This window comes from Muscardinus avellanarius, assembly GCF_963383645.1.
Source record: "Muscardinus avellanarius genome assembly, chromosome: X".
In the NCBI taxonomy this organism is placed as follows: domain Eukaryota; kingdom Metazoa; phylum Chordata; class Mammalia; order Rodentia; family Gliridae; genus Muscardinus; species Muscardinus avellanarius.
In genome coordinates, this window is record NC_137792.1 from 93,207,823 (window position 1) to 93,228,835 (window position 21,013).

Sequence of the window (21,013 nt, forward strand, 5' to 3'; positions counted from 1 at the left end):
GAGAGAGAGAGAGAGAGAGAGAGAGAGGTGTATCATCTATGGCTCATTTTTCAGATGTGAAAAAATATTCAAGAAATGATGATTAGAAGTCGAATCTTAAGTTGTATAACCAATGTTACCTATTTTACTAAACCCAAATTACTTGGAGAACTGGTGGTGGCAGTGGGGGAAATATTACTCATACCTTTTCCAGAAGCATAACCTTTTTATTTTTCAATTTTTAAATGTGGTCAGCAGCTCAATTGAATAAAAGAGACACTTCCCTTTTAAATTTCTCCAACCTGACCAATCAACAACACAAATCTCAGTGACTATCCCTGACTTTTTCAGTAATAATTGTCATTCTTTAATTAAGCTGTGGAGCATCTGAAATGGACAATCTGAAAAAGGACTTAAAAAAAGATGTATTGCAGAGTCTCATGAGATACAAGAAAAAGATTTGCTACAAGGCAAGGATCATTTCTATCTGATGCAAGCCAAGCTCTCTTCATCTTTAATTTAGTTCTTATTTAGCTTTTTATAATTCCCATAACATGCTGAACTGCTTTACAAATCCTGTCTTTGGGGTAACTCTCCCTATTCTCCTGTCCCCAACTCCATAGCCATGAGTTGGATTTTTTTATTTAAATAGTGTACAGAGAAATGAACCCTGTAAGGACTTTGGAAAATTGCCTACTCAGGTCATCCTGTTTGACTCTCCAGGTTTTTCCAGTCCTCTCAGGAATTAAGTCAAGACTGAATATTTAACTTGTGCTAAAAGTGAAAGAGGAAACAGAGCTCTTTTGCTTCCACATTCCTCATCATATCAGTACTAGAGCCAGGACTCCCAGCAATTAATTTGTTTTTTCTAGATTCAATTTCCTACTGTTCTTTCTGCAGTGGAATCCTCACCCCAAAGTACCCATTTGCTTTCCCTTTAGGGGACTGATTTATCCATCAACTGGGTGTTAAGCTTCCTGTTTCCCCTTCCCAGGTCAAGGGCAGCCCAGGTGCCCAATATCTCTCTCTCTTCACAAGGCACCACCAGCGATAGAGATGAGAAATTCTGAAGAACAGCCAAGCGGAGGAACCACGGTGTTGCAGCGCCTGCTACAAGAGCAACTCCGCTATGGCAATCCTAGTGAAAATCGTAACCTGCTTGCCATACATCAGCAAGCCACAGGGAATGGCCCTCCTTTCCCCACTGCCAGTGGGAATCCGGGCCCTCAAAATGATGTGCTGAGTCCCCAAGACCACCACCAACAGCTTGTGGCACACGCTGCTCGACAGGAACCCCAGGGCCAGGAAATCCAATCAGAAAACATCATTATGGAAAAACAGCTTTCCCCTCGAATGCAGAATAATGAAGAACTTCCCACGTATGAAGAAGCCAAGGTCCAGTCCCAGTACTTTCGGGGCCAACAGCATGCCAGTGTTGGAGCTGCCTTCTATGTTACCGGAGTCACCAACCAGAAGATGAGGACCGAGGGCCGCCCTTCTGTCCAGCGGCTTAATCCTGGGAAGATGCATCAGGATGAAGGACTCAGAGATCTCAAGCAAGGCCATGTCCGCTCCTTGAGTGAACGACTGATGCAGATGTCACTGGCCACCAGTGGAGTTAAGGCTCATCCACCTGTCACCAGTGCTCCCCTTTCCCCACCACAACCCAATGACCTCTACAAGAATCCCACAAGTTCCAGTGAATTCTACAAGGCCCAAGGGCCACCTCCCAACCAACATAGCCTGAAGGGCATGGAACACCGAGGCCCCCCACCAGAGTATCCTTTCAAGGGCATGTCACCCCAGTCCGTAGTGTGCAAGCCCCAAGAGCCAGGGCACTTCTATAGTGAGCATCGCCTGAACCAGCCAGGCAGAACAGAGGGGCAACTAATGAGATATCAGCATCCCCCTGAGTATGGAGCAGCCAGGTAAGAGTTCCCTTTCTGTCGTTTCCTTACCTCATCCACAACCAGCCCTCTGCTGTGTGTTAGGAATCTTAAGGGAAGGAATGGGCAGGCATTTGGTATAATCGACTCTTCAATGCATGGCTCACCTGTGGCTGAGTAAATTGCCTGTCAACCAGAATTTCTAGCCTCTTCAGTCATAATTAGCACTCTATTAATGTTATCTTGCCTTGTAGATCAGGCATGGCTATGACTGCTTAGTGGATGGAGAAGAACACAGTTCTTGATGTTAGTAGCTATTTGCTGTCCTGCCTCCTAGAATATTGAAGGAAGGGTCAATATTTCTATATGTGTGAGTAATTGAGTTCTTTGAAAAGCAGAAGTAAGTTATTTTGGACTTTAGTCTCCAACATCCTGTCACTTTCATGCATTCTTTTAATAAAGCTCTCATCACTTATTTTTGCAAACAAATGTTTCCTATTAGTTGAGTTTTTCCGTAGAATTGTGATCTTTTTGGCTATTAAACATACAGCTAGATATTATGAAGAGGGGAACTGTGTACACTATCAGGTTCCAAGTGTGATTTGCCTTGTATTTCCTTGCAGGTTATGGTTTGGACTGCTTTATCTTCTATTGAGAGTTTATTAGTCGGCATCCATCTTTTTAAACATCTAAGTTAAATTCACATAGAGGGAATCACGTAGACGTGTTGTCTCCATGCTAAAATTCTCAAAGAAAAATGTTTCCATGACTTCTGATTTGCATATTCAGTTCTTCCTAAATATACCTCTGAATTATTCAGGAGCCCATTGCCCTGTTGCTTTATTTACCAAAATATATGACTCCAGGATTCTGCTCATTATTCCTATTACTATTCTTTGGACCAAGTATTTAATCAGTAGTATTTCAGCACATGGAAGAGGTGAGGATTAAACCATGGTCATCAATGATGGCATTTGAGTGGCATCTCTGTCCTGTGCCCATGTGTAATGATGGACTGGTGGCCCTTAGGTTTGAAGTCCCTGGACCTTGGCTGGCCTTCTTCCATATGTGGCATACAGACCAGGTCTGTGATTTCTTTGATGTCTACCTCTTTGTCTCATGTTTCTTCCTCATTCATTTGGGAAAGAACCCCTTGGCTTAAAATTCATTGGGTGGTCGGGCATGGTGGTGCACGCTAGTAATCCCCACGCTTGGGAGGTGGAGACAGGAGGATCATGCAGGTTCTAAGCCAGCCTCGCTGGCTTAAGAACCCCTGTTTCCAAATAAAAGAAATATAAAAATAGGTCTGGGAGTGTAGCCCGGAGGTAGAAGGGTTTCCAGGAACCCTAGTACCACCAAAAAAAAAATTCATTGGGTGACTCAGGAGAGAAGGCATTCGTGATGGAGTAGGGTGGAGGTAAAGAAGGCACATGGCATTTCCTGGCATCTCATATTTTTCTCCCCCGGGTCCTGTATTTTAACCAAAGGTAATCAACTTGGACATTACCCCTAACTTTGCAGGTTTGGGATATTTTTGCTCTTATACCAGGTTAATTTCCTAACCCTTTTCAACCTCCTCAGCAGCTTTCAAAGGGTAGAAGCCCAAGTTTTTTGACAAGTGTCTTAGAACAGGAAATTAGATAAGGACAGGGCCATTCCACTTTAGACCAGGTCAATCATCTGATTCCTATCTGCTTCATGCGATAGAAGACCCAGGGAAGAGCTGCTGGGTGGGACTGCAGAGATTAGTAGAAACTCATTCAAGCCAGCAAAATGTCAATGAAGCCAGGGGTTTTTGTTTTGTTTTTCTCATCAGTATGGAAGAGTCTGTGGGACTCTCTCATGCCTGTGGATGTCTGCTGCCTTGTGGGAGGGGAGTGTGTTGGCTGGGGTGTGGAGCAGAAGCCAAAGCCTCACGGCCCGCCTTCCCAGGAAGGCTATTTTCAGAACTCATTCACCAGCATTGTTTGTGATCTGAAATCACTCTCACAGTGTTTGAAGCTAGATAGAGCCCTTTGATCTACCTAAATAAATAATAAGACAAAGAGGGTTTAATTTTCCCTTTCCATACTGATCAAACCATCAGAGAAATTTATCTGCATACATCTTAGGAGAAAATATGTATAGTTTCAACATTCTCCTAAATTATCTGTGGATCTCACTCTTTCTTTCCCCCAAGCAACAGAGCCTATACTGACCTACCCTTTTTTCCTTTAGTTCTTTTATCTTTCTTAGGTGTGTGTGTGCATGTCCTAGGAATGAAACCCAGGGCCTCAAGTATGCTTCTCTACCCCTAAGCTATGTCCCCAATCCTCAACCCATCTTGAACAGTATTTAACACAGAGATTTGCTCTAACAGTTGTTTCTCTAAGGGATAGGAACAGAGTGATTAATATGTGTGATGAATAATCAAACCTAAAATGGCCCAAGTCAGAGAATAACCCGTGAAGTTTGGGTGTACATTGGGCAAATTCCACCTGTAAGCTGTTTGCAGACCCTGTATGAGGAAGTGGTGCTTATTGGCAGATTCCTGGCAAAAGAAGTTAGTTGAGTGACTTTCCAGAAGCTCACTACTTTTAGGTAGTGATGCATTTTTCCTCCTTTATTTCCTTGATTAACCAGCCGTTTCGTTTTTGAGTACCTGTCCAAGTAATTGCTGTTAGGACCAAACAATTAGAAGACTAAATTCTGAGGCCTTAATCCACAAATCACAGATCAGGATGCAAAGCTAGCTTTAAAAAAACCAAATTGCTGATGTTTTAGCAACCGTTGTTTGTCTTTCTAGGTGCAGTGAAATGCTAGAGATTTTCAGTTAAAATGAACAAAATGTTACAAACAATCCTTTGATTACTTCATCTTCCCTATGCCCTCCTCCCTACTTAAAAATAAATATTTTGAATGCCCAGAACTCCAGATGGGAAACAAGGCCAAGCCATCTGAAGAATTTTTATATTTCTGAAACTTTTTGTCTAAGTGCTGAGTCTTTTCTGTATCCTTCGCTTATATGCTTATCAACTATTTTTCAAAATTAAGTAATTTCTGTTTATAAAGTAGCCACCTCTTTTCAAATGTTGAAATTGTGCCCAGATCTGAGATTTCTTGAAGTCTTTGTTGAGTGGAATCTCAGGGTGACCTAACACTATAGTTCAGAGCAGATCTGGTTATGCAAGAGGAACCATCCAGAATTTGCAGCTCACTCCAGGACTTGTAGAATCACAATCACAGAGCCTGTGAGAGGCACAGCTTAGGTGATGAGGTTATGTTGGGCTCTGGGCTATTGGTGGCAACTGCTCTGCTGATAGTGTGTGTGTATGCGTGGATGGGTGTGTATGCATGCATATGTGTGTTGCTGGGGACGGCAGAGACCTCAGTCATGGAGATGTCAAGGTGGACAGTGCTATGTCAGCTAGGTGGAGTGGCTGTTGCTTTCCTTTTATGTACTCATGAGCTGTCCCCGGGAGGATCCCCTACTCCCATGGCTTTGTGGAAGACTCTGATTTTGTCCAGTGGCTTCCGTTCTATAGGAATGGTGATGTCCCATTTTTTATAGAGAACCAGTGGCTAGAGTAGTCCTAGGAAGTAGTAGGAAGAAGCTAAAATTGAATCTGAGTCTTTTAAAAGGCAGGGAGGCAGGCCAGGTTTTCCATGGATCATGTGATTCTATTGTCTGTAGGGTGGCTTGTTGTTCCTGGTTAGTGTATCTGTGGGGAGTGATTCCAGCTGCTGTGGGGTAGAAGGACTTGGCGAGTATGCCGCTCATATTCTGGCTGCCACTTTTCTTATTACTATCATTACTCTTGCTGTTATTATTATTTAATCTTGAGTATATTTTTGCTTTCCTTGACATATTCCTAAGTTCTCCCCCACCTCTGTCTGTTGCTCTTCTCAGGGGGAGCTTCATCATCCTGCTGTTTGGTGGTGGGTGGATGCTGGAGCCCAGATGGAGTCCCTTTGCTAGAGATCTGGCTCTCCTTTTGAGACTGCCCAAGCCTTTGCTTGTTTGCAAACCTGACGGCAAAGGACTGCTTTAGTTTTTTCAACATTACGGTAGCCTGAGATCTGCTTTCTTGCTTCCTTTCCCAGCCTGGGGAACCCTGGCATTTACCTTGTCTCTCCTTATCTTCATCCTGAGCTTATCTGACCCGGGAGACCTCTTTCTGGAAACCTTGTGGTCTCTTCCTTCCCCAGGCCCCTGGACAGCTGCTGTACTGTCTAGAGCCTGGAAGAACCTTTTAGCCTCCGGGCAGGAGGGAGGCCAGTGGCTGATTCTATTTGAAAGAAAGGCTTGCTTTGCTTGATGGGGCCCAGGGGAGATGTGGGGAGGAAGCCCAGTTCAGAACTCAGAGTTCAGTCTTTGGAAGAGAACACCTCCCAGGCTTCCAAATCCTGGGAATGAGGACGAAAGTTAATGAAGTGATTTTTTTCTTTAATTTTGAAAACTGGTTAGAGAATATAAAATTTAAGCCCCTCTTTTCTGCCAAAGAAATGGTAAATCCTCAAAAAATCCCAGGACATTTTATTTTAGTCCTAGGTCTACATATAAATTGTAATAACTCTTACTTAAAAAGAGAAGAGAGCACATAGTCTGCTTTAACTATGAGGAAACTAAAAATGCATGGAGTGGAAAATGGGAGCACTTCACCAAGTATGTTTATAAACAGCACCCAAGATTTTGATGGAATGAGTGTTTTAAGCACTTAGAAAGAAGGATAATATATGGCAGCAACTTTACAGTTGTGATCATGAGTACCATCTGTATTCTTCTGTACCCAAGTGTTTTGTGCTCCATTTGCAATACTCAGTAATTATGTACGTATGAAATTGGAAGAGTACGGGTGTTCCAGAGGCATACATAAGGTTGAGGGAGAGAACCTAGGGTTTGAGCAGATTTGAGGGCTTTTGTAAACATATAGGTTATTGGATATCCATGAGAATGTGTTTGGAATGATTTGGTAGCTGAAAAAGTCTTTATTTGAAAAGCTCTTGAGAGAGATAAATTAACAATAGTGACTGTAATATGGGTGGAAGGCATGTGTTTTAGCATATGGAAAGCCAGGTAAAAGTTACTTGTTGGGCTGAGGATGTAGTTCAGTAGTAGAGAACTTGCTTCACATGTACAAGGTTCTGGAGTCAATACTAGGTACTGCAAAAAAAGAGAGAGAGAAGGAGTAAAAATTAAACAAAAGTTAATTGCACCTGATGATTTGCTTCTGTTGCACCATGAATTTTATGCATATCAGTGCAAAGCTTTAAATGAATATCCCATAAGTTAAATGGTAAAAGTCAACCTATCTCACAGGGAATGAAATAAAAGACTGTCATTTTTTTGAGCTATTTTTTTTTTTTTGCAATTCGTTTGCAACCTCAGGAAAGAAATAGGCTCACGCAGATTAAATAATTCAAACAAGTTACACAGCTGATAAGCAATAGACAAAAGTTTCCAAACTCTTCCTTTTGAGATCTAATACTAAGCTCCTAGCTATCTGTTCTCCTTGGATTGAGAAATATCAACTGTAGAACACGTGTCCACAGGATATGGGAGCATAGGAGGTTAGTTGAGCATCGGCTGGAGGAGGTTGAACGAGCTTTTTGTTCTCAGATATTTTTCCTGGTAGTAGGGATGGTGGAAAATGATCCATCAACACACTCTTCGTGTTTCCCCTAATGGCTAATAGTCATTAGGTACTAATTATTTGTACTTATGTATTAGTATTTATACCTAGTAATTAGATATAAAAGATGGGAGTTCCACATTAAACAATGTACCAAATTATTTCTGGAACTTTATATAAGCCATAGGCTGGGGATCTGAACATCAGTGCACAAAAGTCAATGCATTATGGCAGTGGATGGAGGGAGACAGAAAACGGAAATTGGAAAAACAAGTTTCTACTCTGACAGGACCAACATCTCAGCAGCACCAAATATTAAAGTGCTAACACTTGGCTGGTCACTTCCCTTCTCTATGCCTTTGTTTCCCCTGTACAATGATGAAGTTGGGGAAAATAATTTAGACTTTGACAGTCCTTATATTGTGTTATTCAACGCATTAAAAACATTATGGTAGTGTCTTATTTTCAAGGGATTCCACTATGTCCCTCTGATGAAGTGCTTAATAATTCTGTCCCTTCTTTCTGGCTTTGTCATAATAAAAATTGCTTAAGCTTGCAGCAGTATAAAAACAGTATGGTTCTGTCACCTATAATCCCTCTAAGTCTTGATATTGTTATCATCATCATTAAGTTATCAATAACTGGAATGAATGATAGCTATTTGGTATCTCCATACCTTTGAGTAGTTTTGGGATGAGTATATGAGTTCTTAAAGTGAGTTTCCGGTGGGAAGATGAAGGATGGAAGATGAAGGCGGGCAGATGCAGTTGCTATGGCTGTTTGCTGTTTCCTTTCGGGCAAGTGACATGTGTTTTCTAAATCTGAATCTTTATGTGTGCTAGACCACACACATAATGATATTTCTAACATTAGGTTCAGTTTAAAATAATAACATGAAGATTACCTAGTATAAAAATGGTTTAAAGTGGAATGGATGTAGAGATACATGTTACATAGATTTTCACAAAGTGACCTTAGAAGTCATTTCAAGTAGGTTCCCTCATGAGATCACACCTGTATCTGTGGGGCAATCATAAAAGGTCAGGCCAGGAAACTGTAGAGGTCTTTGCAAGGACCCTGTAGTGTAACCCTGCCTGTTCCACATTTCCAGATGTCTTGAGGGTCCCCGAAGCCTCCTGTTGCTTTCTTATGCCCTTCATTTCCAGTACCTCAGGAGAGAATTTAACCAGAGCCTGTCCTTCATATTTTCCAGGCCAACGCAGGACATCTCACTACCGCTGTCATCCAGAAACTCTCAGCCTCACAGCCCTACTTCTTCTCTGACATCTGGGGGTTCCTTGCCCTTGCTGCAGTCTCCACCATCTACTAGATTGTCTCCTGCCCAACACCCCTTGGTTCCAAACCAAGGAGACCACTCAGCTCACCTGCCAAGACCACAGCAGCACTTCCTTCCTAGTCAGGCTCACCAGGGGGATCATTATCGCCTCTCCCAACCTGGCCTGAGTCAGCAGCAGCAGCCACAACAGCAACATCACCACCACCACCACCACCACCAACAGCAGCAGCAGCAGCAGCAGCAGCCAGGAGAAGCCTATTCAGCCATGCCTCGGGCTCAGCAGTCTGCTTCTTATCAACCCATGCCAGCTGATCCTTTTGCCATTGTGTCCAGAGCCCAGCAAATGGTTGAGATCCTCTCAGATGAAAACCGGAACTTGAGGCAGGAGTTGGAAGGATGCTATGAGAAGGTGGCCAGACTACAGAAGGTGAGACTTCTTTTGGGGGATGTTAAGGTCTCTTTTACATCTTTTTTAGAATTATTTTGCAGTGCTAGAGATTGTACATGCTTAGGCAAGCACTCTATCACTGAGCTACATCTCTGGTCTTCACCTTTAATTCTTATTAGTGGGACTTAATTAATGTCCATATAAAAGTTTCTACTTGCATGTGCCTGTATTACTTACAAATAGATCTTCAGGATTCTTATAGCTGAAGGTTAGACTTTAGAAAAAGCCTTCTACCTGTCTATTTGGAAGTAACATTTTACCTCCAGACTAGGAGAAAAAATTATATAATTTTCCAAGACACCATGGCCCTAAAGAAAATGAAATGGATTGTTCTAGAATTCCAAAAGGATCAGGGTTACCTGTTCATAATGTTGAGAATACTGGTGATGCCTTTGTTCATGGAGAACCTGTCAGCATTGAAGGCATTTTGTCATACTTATATTTTTCCAATATATGGATTTGAACCTTAAAAATCAAACCATAGCCGGGCGTGGTGGCGCACACTTGTAATCCCCGCACTTGGGAGGCAGAAACAGGAGGATCGCGCAGGTTCGAAGCCAGCCATGCGCACTGGTTTAGGAGACCCTGTTTCCAAATAATAATGTAAAAAAGTAGGTCTGGGAGTGTAGCCGAGGCAGAAGGGCTTCCAGGAACCCCAGTACCACCAAAAAAAGAAGAATAAAAAAAAAAGCAAACCATAACTCATCGTTCCTTGAAAAAAAATCACCAGCTTAAGTTAAAGCCTTCTCTGTCTTATTCTGGAAAAGGCTCTTCTAGTGGGAGTTCTCCTAGAAGCTCTTTCAACGCTGGCCCCTCCCCCAGTTTTTGCTTTGGTCCCTCCCTACAGCACAGATTCAACATCTGCTCTCTTTCTCTCGTGTGTGTGGGGGGCATGAGGGACCTAACATTACAGCTGGGTGACAGGTGACAGCATTAGGCTGAGGAAATAGAAAGAATAGTGTGTATCCCCAGTTTACATTCTTCACTGGGCCCCTCCTGTCTCCTTGCAGCTGGGACTTTAGCTCTTGAGGGCCCCAAGGTAGGAACATTAGCTCTTGGCTTCAGTGGCTGTTGGTGAATAGAGTTTTATGCCTTTGGCAGACTCTTTGTGGCTTTTGTCATTGGGGAGCTCATATGGCTTGATCTCCCCACAATCTGTACTGTTGAAAGAGGTGGGGCTGAAGGTGAGGGAGGGAGGGGGATTGCCTTGTATTGTTCATTAACTCTGTCCTTAGGAGACACCAGGAGTGGAAATTTCAGGATTGTGGATGAGGGTCAGAATTTGTACACATTGATCTGGGCCCTAATGCAGCTGAGGGCTTATCTTCGGCTAAGACTTTTTATGTAGTAAAAAAAGCTTCTCTTTCCCCAATCTCCCCAAATCTGGTTGGGGGCCACTGGGGTTGAGAGAGAGCTTCTTGTCTCTGGCTTCACTCTGGTTTTTATATCCCCCCTTACCTTTTAACTATACCCTTCCTGCATCACATTGGTGAAATACATTGATTCCATCTACATACTTGAAACCTGACGTGGCTAAATAGGTTAAACATTGGCAACTCTTTCCATGATTTCCATTCAGAGTGGTCCCAAGCCCATCTTTGATGCTATCACTGAAGGATGAACCCAGATCTTCTATAGGCACTCTTTGCCAAAGAATCTATGATGATTTTAGAGGGGAGGGCTGGTAAAAAGGAGGAAGAGCAGGAGAGGAATTCTGTTGTATATGATTTGTTTCCTCGGATATGAAAAGATGGCTCCAACAAGTGGCTTGGCCTGAGTGTTAGAAGTGGGAGTCAAGCCAGGACTGAGGTGGAAGACAGGGAAAAGAGAGGAAAAGAGTACAGGAAAAGTGGAGAATGACCAGGCATGGTGGCACATGCATATAATCCCAGCATTTTGGAGGCTGAAACAGGAGGATCCAGGTACATGGTCAGCCTCAGCTACTTAGGCCCTCCACAACTTAGTGAGACCCTGTTTCAAAATGAAAATATGAGCATGGCGGTGCACACTTGTAATCCCAGCATTTGAGGAGGCTGAGACTGGATGATACAGGTTTTCAGCCTCAGCTACTTAGTGAGGCCCTTTGCATCTCAATGAAACTGTTTCAAAATAAGGAATAAAAAATAGGGATGAAGATGCAACTTGGAGATAGAATGTCCCTGGGTTCCGGCCCCAGTACCAAAAAAAGTGGGGAGAATTAGGTGGATGCCAGTTGGTACCTCTGAGAAAAATAAGAAAACCTGAGGCTCATGAGGGTGGTAAGTAGATTAAATATAAAAACGGACCACCACCTTCATTTTCTCTCATCCCCACCATCATGAAGGCCCGGCTGGTTAAGATTTCCTTCTGTGAATTTGCCCTGGCAGGCTCTGTTGACAGATGTGCAACTTGCCTGGACCTTGCAAAAACTCAAGTACCTCCAGAGGGGCCAGAGGAAGGATTAGTACTAGAACTTGCCAGGACACTCTGAACTCCTTGAGTGAAGGGATTGCCTTCCAGGTGTCACATTCTGTGGGGCACTGGGGAGCCTCGCTCACTCTCTCATGGCTGCCCAGAGGGGACCAACACCAGTCCCGCTCTTTCAAATGGAAATGTTTATTTTCTCTAGCCAGCACTTGAATTTCATGCAAAAGCTTCATCAGACACAGGCCTTACAGATCTTGTCTCTAAATGCCATTCACCAGCTTTCATCTTCTGTGCTGCTATCTTGGTGCCATCTGCAAGGAGAAAAACACTTTCAAGTCTGCTCTTTTCAGTGGTATAAGCCTCATTTGTTTCTAGGCAGTCCTGTCTCAGGCAGAATTTTGGAGATGGGAGCAGGTTAAATTTGAGGGTTTAGTAACTCTACCTTTCACCCCATTCTCTTACTGGGGGCCTGATATTTTTCCCCACAAGGTACCCTGAGTTTTGTTAAGGAGGGTAATGGATAACCAAGAAGGAATGTAGAATGATTGCAGGAGCGAGACCTAATTTGAAAATTGCTTAACAGGCCATGGGGTTTATTCGTCTTATACAAATTACATGCAAATAATCTCTGAGGTTATTGTGTGTACAATGGAACTATACTGGCTACAAAATACACTGGAGTCTCATTTCTTGTTTTCTTTCTGATTCTGGCTGATTCAGGACAAGACATTTTATCTTTAAGATTTTTTTTTCTTTTTTACATTTTATGAGATTTGCAGGGGTGTCATGAAACACAACTCTAATCATAAATTTCTGTTCAAAAATTTGTACTGGTTTCCCACTGACTGTGGGATAAAGTTTAAGTGCCTGATGTTAAAAGGCTTTTATGATCTGACTCTAATCTATCTTCAAAGCCATATCTTGCCATCTTCTTTCCATGTACCTCACAGTGTCCACCCAAATGAGACTCCTGGTCATTCTGGAAATGCATTTGCTCACTCAGAACACAATATCCTTCCCCTAACCTCCTGCCTATTGAAATATGATCCAGCTTTCAGGATCTGACTATAAAGTGACACCTCCCTGTAATTGTTCTCTCCTTTCCCCCAGCCAGAAACAATTTCTTTCTTCTCTTGCTTTATAGTCCGTCCTTCCTTCCCTTACATTCCTTTTCATCCTCTTCCTTTTTTTTCAGTACTGTGGTCTGAACTCTGGGACTTCCACATGCTAGAAAAATTCTCTACCCTTGAACTGCATACCCAGCCATTTTATTTTAATTTAAGACAGGGTCTTGGTAAATTGCCCAGACTTCCTCAAAGTTGTGATCCTCCTGCCTCAGCCTCCTGAGTAGCTGGGATTATAGGCATGCACCACCTATTCTTAAGCTGTATCTTACCCTGTGGTCTTTCATTAAGTTAGATGGAAAGCTTCTAGCAGTCCACAGTGTTTTCAGTCATATTCACACACTGCAGTGCAGTGCTTTAACAAGTTTTTGTAGCTATTTGGCCCTTAGTTAAATGTTTATTAAAATTGCATCAAACTATACTTCATGAGGCTGAAACTTCAGGCTGTTGTTTCTGCCACTACCTTGCTCTTGGGAGAGATAATTTAACTATTTTATCTCCTAAGATGGGGTGAGATATCTTTACTGAGGCAGAAATCAGGATAAATTGAAGTAAACATGTGAAAGCCTTTTGAATGGTCTAAAATAAAGGTATCCATATACTATATATAGTACTATTAATTATTTCAAAATTAAGAAAATTTTACTTAGAAATTAAAATCATTTATAACCTCCTTTATGAAGCATATCTATCTTACCACCTTTTCTGAAGCCAAAATTATATATACATTTACTGTTTTTAAGCTGAGGAAGTCACATGAAATAGCGATTTACTTACCGAGTTTGCAGCTGACCTCAGGAAATCTTCCTTGGACTTTTTCTCTTCTACCTGTACTAGGCTTGTCTCTTAGCCACTCTCAAGTCCTGGAAGAATCTGTCACTGAGATTTTGCATATATATTTTCAGACCATCTTCCCCATCAACTTACCACCACCACCATCTTTCCTTTTCATGTTCAGGTGGAGACAGAAATCCAGCGGGTCTCTGAAGCCTATGAGAACCTAGTAAAGTCATCCTCCAAAAGGGAGGCACTGGAGAAAGCCATGAGAAATAAGCTGGAGGGTGAGATTCGAAGGATGCATGACTTCAACAGGGATCTAAGAGGTGAGGAACTGGAGGGGGGGATTGCTTTTATATTTCTGAGGCAGTCTCAAGGTGGTAATAGGAAAGGCTGAGGAGGATTTCATAAAGTTCTTTAGGGTTGCCCAACCCATTGGTATGGCCAGTAATTTTCAGGGCCTATACTGGGCTAGGGTTTTTTTTTGTGTGTATGTGTGTGTGTGTATGTGTGTGTGATTGTGATATGATAGTATTTGATCTCAAGCTTGCTTATTCTAAGTGGGGTAATGTACCTGGCAAGCCTTCCTATCAATTAATCAGGCAGCAACCCTTCCTAGTACTCCTAGACCAACTTGGCCCACCTCCATGAGTGGTGCAGCCTATCTTCTCTTTTGGGTCTTACATAGGCATGTCTTTTGGCTGTACAAGGTTGAACTAGTGATAGCCCTCTTATTTATAAAGCTTACTCATTCCTTCTATTTTCACTTTCACCTGATGATATTGAAGATGTTAGGAAATGTTTCTACTTTAAACCATCACCAACACCATCAAAATTGTTACCTTTGGGGATGTTATTCTCCATCTTTGGTTTTGATTACCTTATCTATAAAAGCAAGAGGTTTCAATATGTTTCTGTAGTCCCTTTCTAGCTTTGTCCCTACATAATTTTAAAGGCTTCACTAGAACTGTGTGCTCCATTTTCCTAGGTAGTAAAGGTTATATTTATATATTCATGGGTAGAGTAATTGATTGCAATTTAAGATTTTACTCATAGATTTTAGCAGTGAGGAGTGAAAGTGTTATGTCCTTACCTCCTTTCCCTGTTATAGTATCATATTCTTTTGAGATTCCTGTTTGCTGACCTAAGGCTGTGTCACTCATTCTTGTGTGACAAGAAGATACAGGTTTGTTCTGCCAAAGGCTAGTAGTTAGAGGGCAAACAGCATATGCTTGGGAAATTTGCATTTTGGGCCTTGTTGATTGTCTTTAAATTCTACAGAGCGTCTAGAGACTGCCAACAAGCAGCTTGCAGAGAAGGAGTATGAAGGCTCAGAAGACACGAGGAAAACCATTTCTCAGCTCTTTGCAAAAAGTAAGTCTGAAACTTCAGGAGCAGGCACGAGTATGTGTATGGAAGCAAGATGAATGAAAAGATTACCTAGTTCTGTTTAACTTTTGAGAATAGTGAGAACAGAGTGAATATCATCTAGAAATTCTTTTTGCTGGTCAAACATGAAATTGGAGGATTCTGTCCTTTTCCTTTATGTCATGAAGTCTGTTGGCCACAGCGTCTAGTCACACCAAATGACTCTCGCTGTATTAAAGCAGAGAAACCCCTTGAAATCTCTGTTATTGTCATGGTTAGCTAAAAAAAAAGGGAAGGGCATTAGTGAATGTGGGATTCTATAATGTTGAAGAGATTTTCTTAGAAGGATACATATGCTATATTGGCTCTGGTAGAGATAAGGTTAACTTGCAGAATGGATTATTAGTGCTTAGAGTCCTTAACTTACATCTAGGGCTCCTTTAGTTAAGCACTAGTATTGTATCATATCAATGTATCATATTGAAAGAATGCAAGGGTAACTAGAGGGAGCATCTCCTGTGGCTTGAACTAGTGACTCTGGTTACAGAACTGGGGGGGGTAGTCAATATTCTTGTCACTGTTACCCAGATACCTCACATGCAAAACTTAGAGAAAGAAGAAGTTGATTTTCTCACAGTTCTGGAGATTTAAATCCATGTTAGACCAGCTCCCAGGGTGACAGGTGCTCAAAGCACCATAGTGGGGAGGAAAGAGAGAGAGAGCACTTGTATCAGCTTATGGTGGCAGTGAACAGAGGAAAAAGAAGCTGCTGCAGCCCTAGCCAGTAAAATCTCTGTCTCTGGCCATATTCCCAATGATCTTTCCCCAGCAACCAAATTCTACCTCCAACATGGCTGTCTTAGCTATCACATGAGGTCTGGGGGCCATTTTAAATCCAACGGAGGGTATGAAGCAGAGCAGAGCTGTGTCTTCTTCATAAGATCTGAGTATTTCTTTTGTCTGGAAACACTGCTAAGACCATGATAATGAATTAATCCTCCTCTTTATCAGTCCCTAATGAACTCTACCCAGCTAGACAATGCCTAATTATTTCCAATTGCCATAATGAAAGCAGCAATAAAAACTTCATAGTGGATTGAGTCCACAGAGAGAGTAAGTTGGGGCAAAACATATGAACTACCCTTATTTCTACAGATGCCTAAAGTTGGTTCCTCCTACCCTCAGCCTCCCTCAGAGTGGCTCTCGCTGTAGTTGTGCCTAGTGGGGATGACTTGTCATTCTTCCACTTTTGCTGGGCCTCCCAATGACCCTTTCAAGTCCTTCTGTGCAGCTTCCACTCAGCTTTTATAAGATCGTTTGATCTTCACTTAGAGTATTCCCCTCCCTGCCTGCATTGCTGTGTTGTGCTCTGGCTTCAGAACAGAGTTTATTTATTTCTTCCTCTTTTCCCCAAGCCTCCTGTTCCTTTGTTAGTAGTCTTAGAGCAAGGAATGTCGTTTTTCTGGTGTCATCACTGCCCAGTGTAAATTGTTGTGAACTTGCTTTTGTGGTGTCACGGTTACCCTGGAAGCCAGTTCAGTTGCAGAAAGAGGGTGGCAGCCTCCCAGAACAAAACAAAACATATGGATTTTTGCCCTAAATGTGCTAGTTTGCACTCCTGTCTATGCAGAGACAGTATTTCAGATGTCCCTGGAGCTCTGCTATGGGTTTATTAAATGTGTTAATTTACTAGATTAAACTACATTAACATCAGGGCAAAAGACTACCAGATAGCTCTAGAGCAAGACAGGAAGAGAGCATGACTCTTGGTTCTCTTTTGCCTTTGGACATTGACAGGGCCTGTCATGGTCAAGACTGTGGCAGGAGAAAAGAAAGACCTTTGAAAAGCCTCCCTGGGGAGTGTGTTCCTGCAATCCCAGAGAGACCAAACCAACTAGACCCAGAAAGCAGCCGTGTATAGTAGAAAGATTTTAAAATAAGTTGGGCTTATGTATGGGCTTTGCTCCTTATTTACCAATTGTGGGACTGTGTGCAAATTAGTCATGTTATCCAAGTCTCTGTTTCCTCATATCCAAAATAGTAAAGAGAATAATACCTGCCTTGTATAGTCATTCCAAGGATTAAACTAGAATAATACCAGTATGCAGTAGGCAACAAATGTTCATTTCTTTCCAAGGTACATCTATTCAGATAGATGTACATAAGGTCACAGTGGGAAGGGAAGGTGAGGCAGCCTTGTGAAAGTTTCTCCCACAGCCTTAAGGTTCAAGGTCTTAGAAATAAGGGTACTTAAATTATAAAGCCAAATCCAAACTACTCATTTTAGTGTCTAAATGAGTGAAGTGAGATCTGTCCTAGTTAAGAGGAAAGGGATCTAGATAGACATGTGACCTAACTATAAATGTCATAGTTCTAAATTTCTGTAGCTATAATGTAATCCTGGATTCATAAACATAGAATTGCTAGTTAGGTGAGTCTCAACCTTCTCATTTTAAAAACTGACATAAAAGCCAGGCATGGTGGTGCACTCCTGTAATGCCAGTACTTGTGAGTGTGAAACAGGAGGACCACAAGTTCAAGACCAACCTCTCAGATACCTAGCAAAACTGTATTTCAAGATAAAAGAGTAAAAAGCACTGGAAGTATAGCTTGGAGGTAGGATTCACTAGGTTCAATCACCAGTACCAATTAAAAAAAATTCCAAAAAACTGGTATAAAAATCTGTCACATCTCAGCTGTGCGTGGTGATGCACACTTGTAATTCCAGCATTCGGGAGGCTGAGTCTGGAGGATTGTGGTTTGCAGACAACCTCAGTTACTTAGTGAGGCCATCTGCAACTTAGTGAGACCCTCTTTCAAAATAAAGAATAAAAAAATAGGACAGGGAGTGTAGCTCAGAGGTCAAATGTCCCTGAGCTCCATCCTCAGGCACACACACACACACACACACACACACACACACACACACACACATCTGTCACATCTTAATGACAGGCATATTTTGAAGCTGCAGATTCTGCCTTATTACTAATCAAGGTGATGATCACTATCCTCTTTATGTAATAAGTACTTTTTTTCTAAGTTGTTTTGTTGTGCCTTCTGATATTTTCATTTAAATAAATCCATTGTCTCATTTTACCCTTAACCAATATTGAGGTTAAATTCAATGATATTGTAACCTCTGTTTTAATCTCTATCATATTTATTATTCCTTCCTAGAATGTTTATCTCTTCACTTGGATTACTCATCTCTTCTTGCATGCTGTCTACTTTTTCCATTCGAACCCTTAGCATATGAATCATAGTTTTTTTAAATACATGATCTGATAATTTCAGCATCCTTGCCTTATCTGGCTCTGGTTCTGATGCTTGTTCTGTCTTTCCAAACTGTGTTGCCTTTTAGTATGTTTTCTTGTTATTTTCTGTTGTTGGTATATGGCAGAGATGATGTAGGGGATAAGAGGAATGGCCCGGGTACTTTTGAGTAATATTTGCCTCATACAGTTGGTTTGAGGACAGTACTTCTCTCTCATGTGGTGGTAAGGTGTAGGGGGAAGGGACGTGTTTTCTAATGCTATGCGTAGGTCTCACCCTTTTATTGGGGCTGTGCCTCTGAACTGTGAACTTCACAAGTGCTTCTCAGTTGTCCCCCCACTTAGGTGTTACAGGAAGGCCAGAGAGGCTAGAGTTGGCTATTTCCTTATTTCATATAGAAGGCTTGAGCAGGCTGGAGTTGGGTTTTACTTCCCCCAAGTTTGTTAGGATCTGGAAAAAATCCAATCAGTTAGGCTCTTGTTAAATAGTTTTTCTTGAGGGCAAGCTTTGTTAAGAAGAACGGACTGTTGTGGCATATATTATAATAGTTACCTTTACCCTTTTCTGACAACATAAGGGTATTTTTCTCTGATCTTCACTGTGAGAACCTGGTCAAGATCCTGGAGGAAAGACAAAAGTAGGGACATTCCATTATGAATGGGTCCCCCTGGGATTGTCCCTCATGCTTGTCCTCACCAAGCCTCATGCAATTTATAAGTTATAGTTTTGGTTTTTCCTAAGCTGACACTGATTTTCCTGGAGTTTTCTGTTTATATGTTTCTAATTAGGTAAATTTTGAATCTCTATATCCTCCTGTCTGTCTCTCTAATTTTGAGGACAGAGGGTGCTCTATGACCTCACTTCTCTGATAATCCTAGTTATTATTTCAATTTGTTCAGAATTTTAATTGTTGTTAGGATGGAGTGGTGACTTCTAAGCTCCTCATATATGAGAACAAAGGCTGGTGGTCTAGTTATTCTGTTTCAAAAGAAAGGAAATTAAAATAAGGTTGGCAGGTTATCTGAGGTGATCAACAATGTTAAGGCAAAGCAGAAACTAGGATCATGATACATTTTAAACTTTTTAGAACAGATTCAGAATGGTGATTTTTTAAAACTATTCTTTCATGGCTGATATATACACCACTTTATTATGGTATATCATTTCTTGGTAAAAATTTTGACAGATTATAACGTCTCAAGAAAAATATTATTACAGCCAGGTGTTCAATTTTATTAGAGTTTGCAGAGAAATCTCTTCGGATGATTTAAATTTTCTCCTGTGACTCTTTCTCTCCTTTAATTCTAATATCTTTTACTTATCTTTCTTGATGAGACTCCTCAGTAGTTCTTCTATTTCATTTTATATTCTGCTTCTGAATGTATCTAACAATTGAACTAATAATATCATTTTGGGGGTCCCATGCAATTGATAAATCCCTAAAACTAGGTCTAAGCAATGTAATTATTAAATGATCATTAGGAAGAATGAGTATTATCTCACTGAGATTCAGTGATAATCACTTCAGGTGAACTATTCAAGTGTTCTGACCAGTTATCAGTATTGAACAGGGTGCAGCCACTAAGAGGGCAGATTGAGATAAGAATACTTTATAGACCAAAGGGTAAATTATACTTAGAGACTACTTTTAAACATCAATTAATTTATTAAAATGCTAACTTATGACAATTTTATTTCATTCTCTTGAATAGTATAGATTTGACTACTGTCTCATTTCTTATGTCCATCCATAGATTCCTCATGATATAGGTGTTGCTTAACTGAGCTCTTTATAAATCTAAAGCCATCAAGACCATTATCTGCTCACTAAACTCTTCCATTCTAAAGTCATGGATTATATCTATATAAACACACATATATACACATATACATACATGATATACATATATACACATGTTTGTATATATACATACATACATATGTATTATAAGCATACCGGCTTTCTTTAGAAAAATCTAAAATTTCAAATTCTAATAAACTTAACTCTGCTAACTGGGTATAAAAGAAGAGTCTCAAGTAGAGGATTTTTTTCAGTTTACATAGCTGTCTGCATTCCTGATCCTGATATTGTCCTTCTATTTCTGACCTGTTGTTTCCAACAGTCTTTCCTCACTGGGTGTATTCTGTAGGAGAAGGAGTAGAAAAGAGCATAGCATGGCTTCCAGTTTTTCTTTTTAAAGACATCAAGTTCCCAACAGATTCAGAGATAAAGTGGGTTATGTTAGGGGTGGTTTTGGAATGGCTTTCCTTGGAGATGACATGTTACCATATAGACTTGATCTGAGTAGGAATACAACCTTAGCATGTAAAGGGTAGGATTTAAGATTTTATCCATTTTATGAAATATCAGTTTTAGGTCTGTTTAGTATAGTATTGTGAGGAAAATTTTGTTGGGTTCAATTGCTCTTTTGCCAGTGCAAAAACATTTTTAAAATATTTTACTGATGCATTGTAGTCATACATCTTAATGGATTACAAAATGGTAGAGTCATACATGCATGCATCACTCATTTAGCCCTTCCCCAATTCACACCCCATTCCCTCCTCCTCCTTCCTTCTTTTGTTTGGCTTAGTGATTGATATTGATGTTTATGAATGTACATATTGTACTTTAGGAAATTTCCTTCTTTCTCTGTCCCATCCCCCTCAGTTAGGTTGCCTTATTTGTTCATCTATGTTTTCTCCTTCTTGTCAAGAGTTCCTCCTATGACCCTTTATCATCCACATATTAAGGAGAGCATCCTATTTCTTACTTTTTGTGACTGACTTAGCATAGTATTCTCCGGTTCCATACATTTCCCTGTAAATGATGTAATTTT

The 21,013-nt window shown here is 41.1% G+C and overlaps 1 protein-coding gene across 1 annotated transcript in view; it reads left to right on the forward strand.

The window, feature by feature from the left end:
- Positions 1-1,035: 1,035 nt before the first annotated feature.
- The window catches only part of AMOT (angiomotin), a gene marked incomplete at both ends in the record, with an annotated part of 47,812 nt that continues 27,834 nt past the window's right edge, over positions 1,036-21,013 (forward strand). The window contains 4 exons of the mRNA XM_080718503.1: positions 1,036-1,907; positions 8,691-9,201; positions 13,711-13,855; positions 14,811-14,903. Of these exons, the coding sequence (XP_080574629.1) occupies positions 1,036-1,907; positions 8,691-9,201; positions 13,711-13,855; positions 14,811-14,903 (1,621 nt within the window). The remainder of the gene's footprint in view (positions 1,908-8,690; positions 9,202-13,710; positions 13,856-14,810; positions 14,904-21,013) is intronic.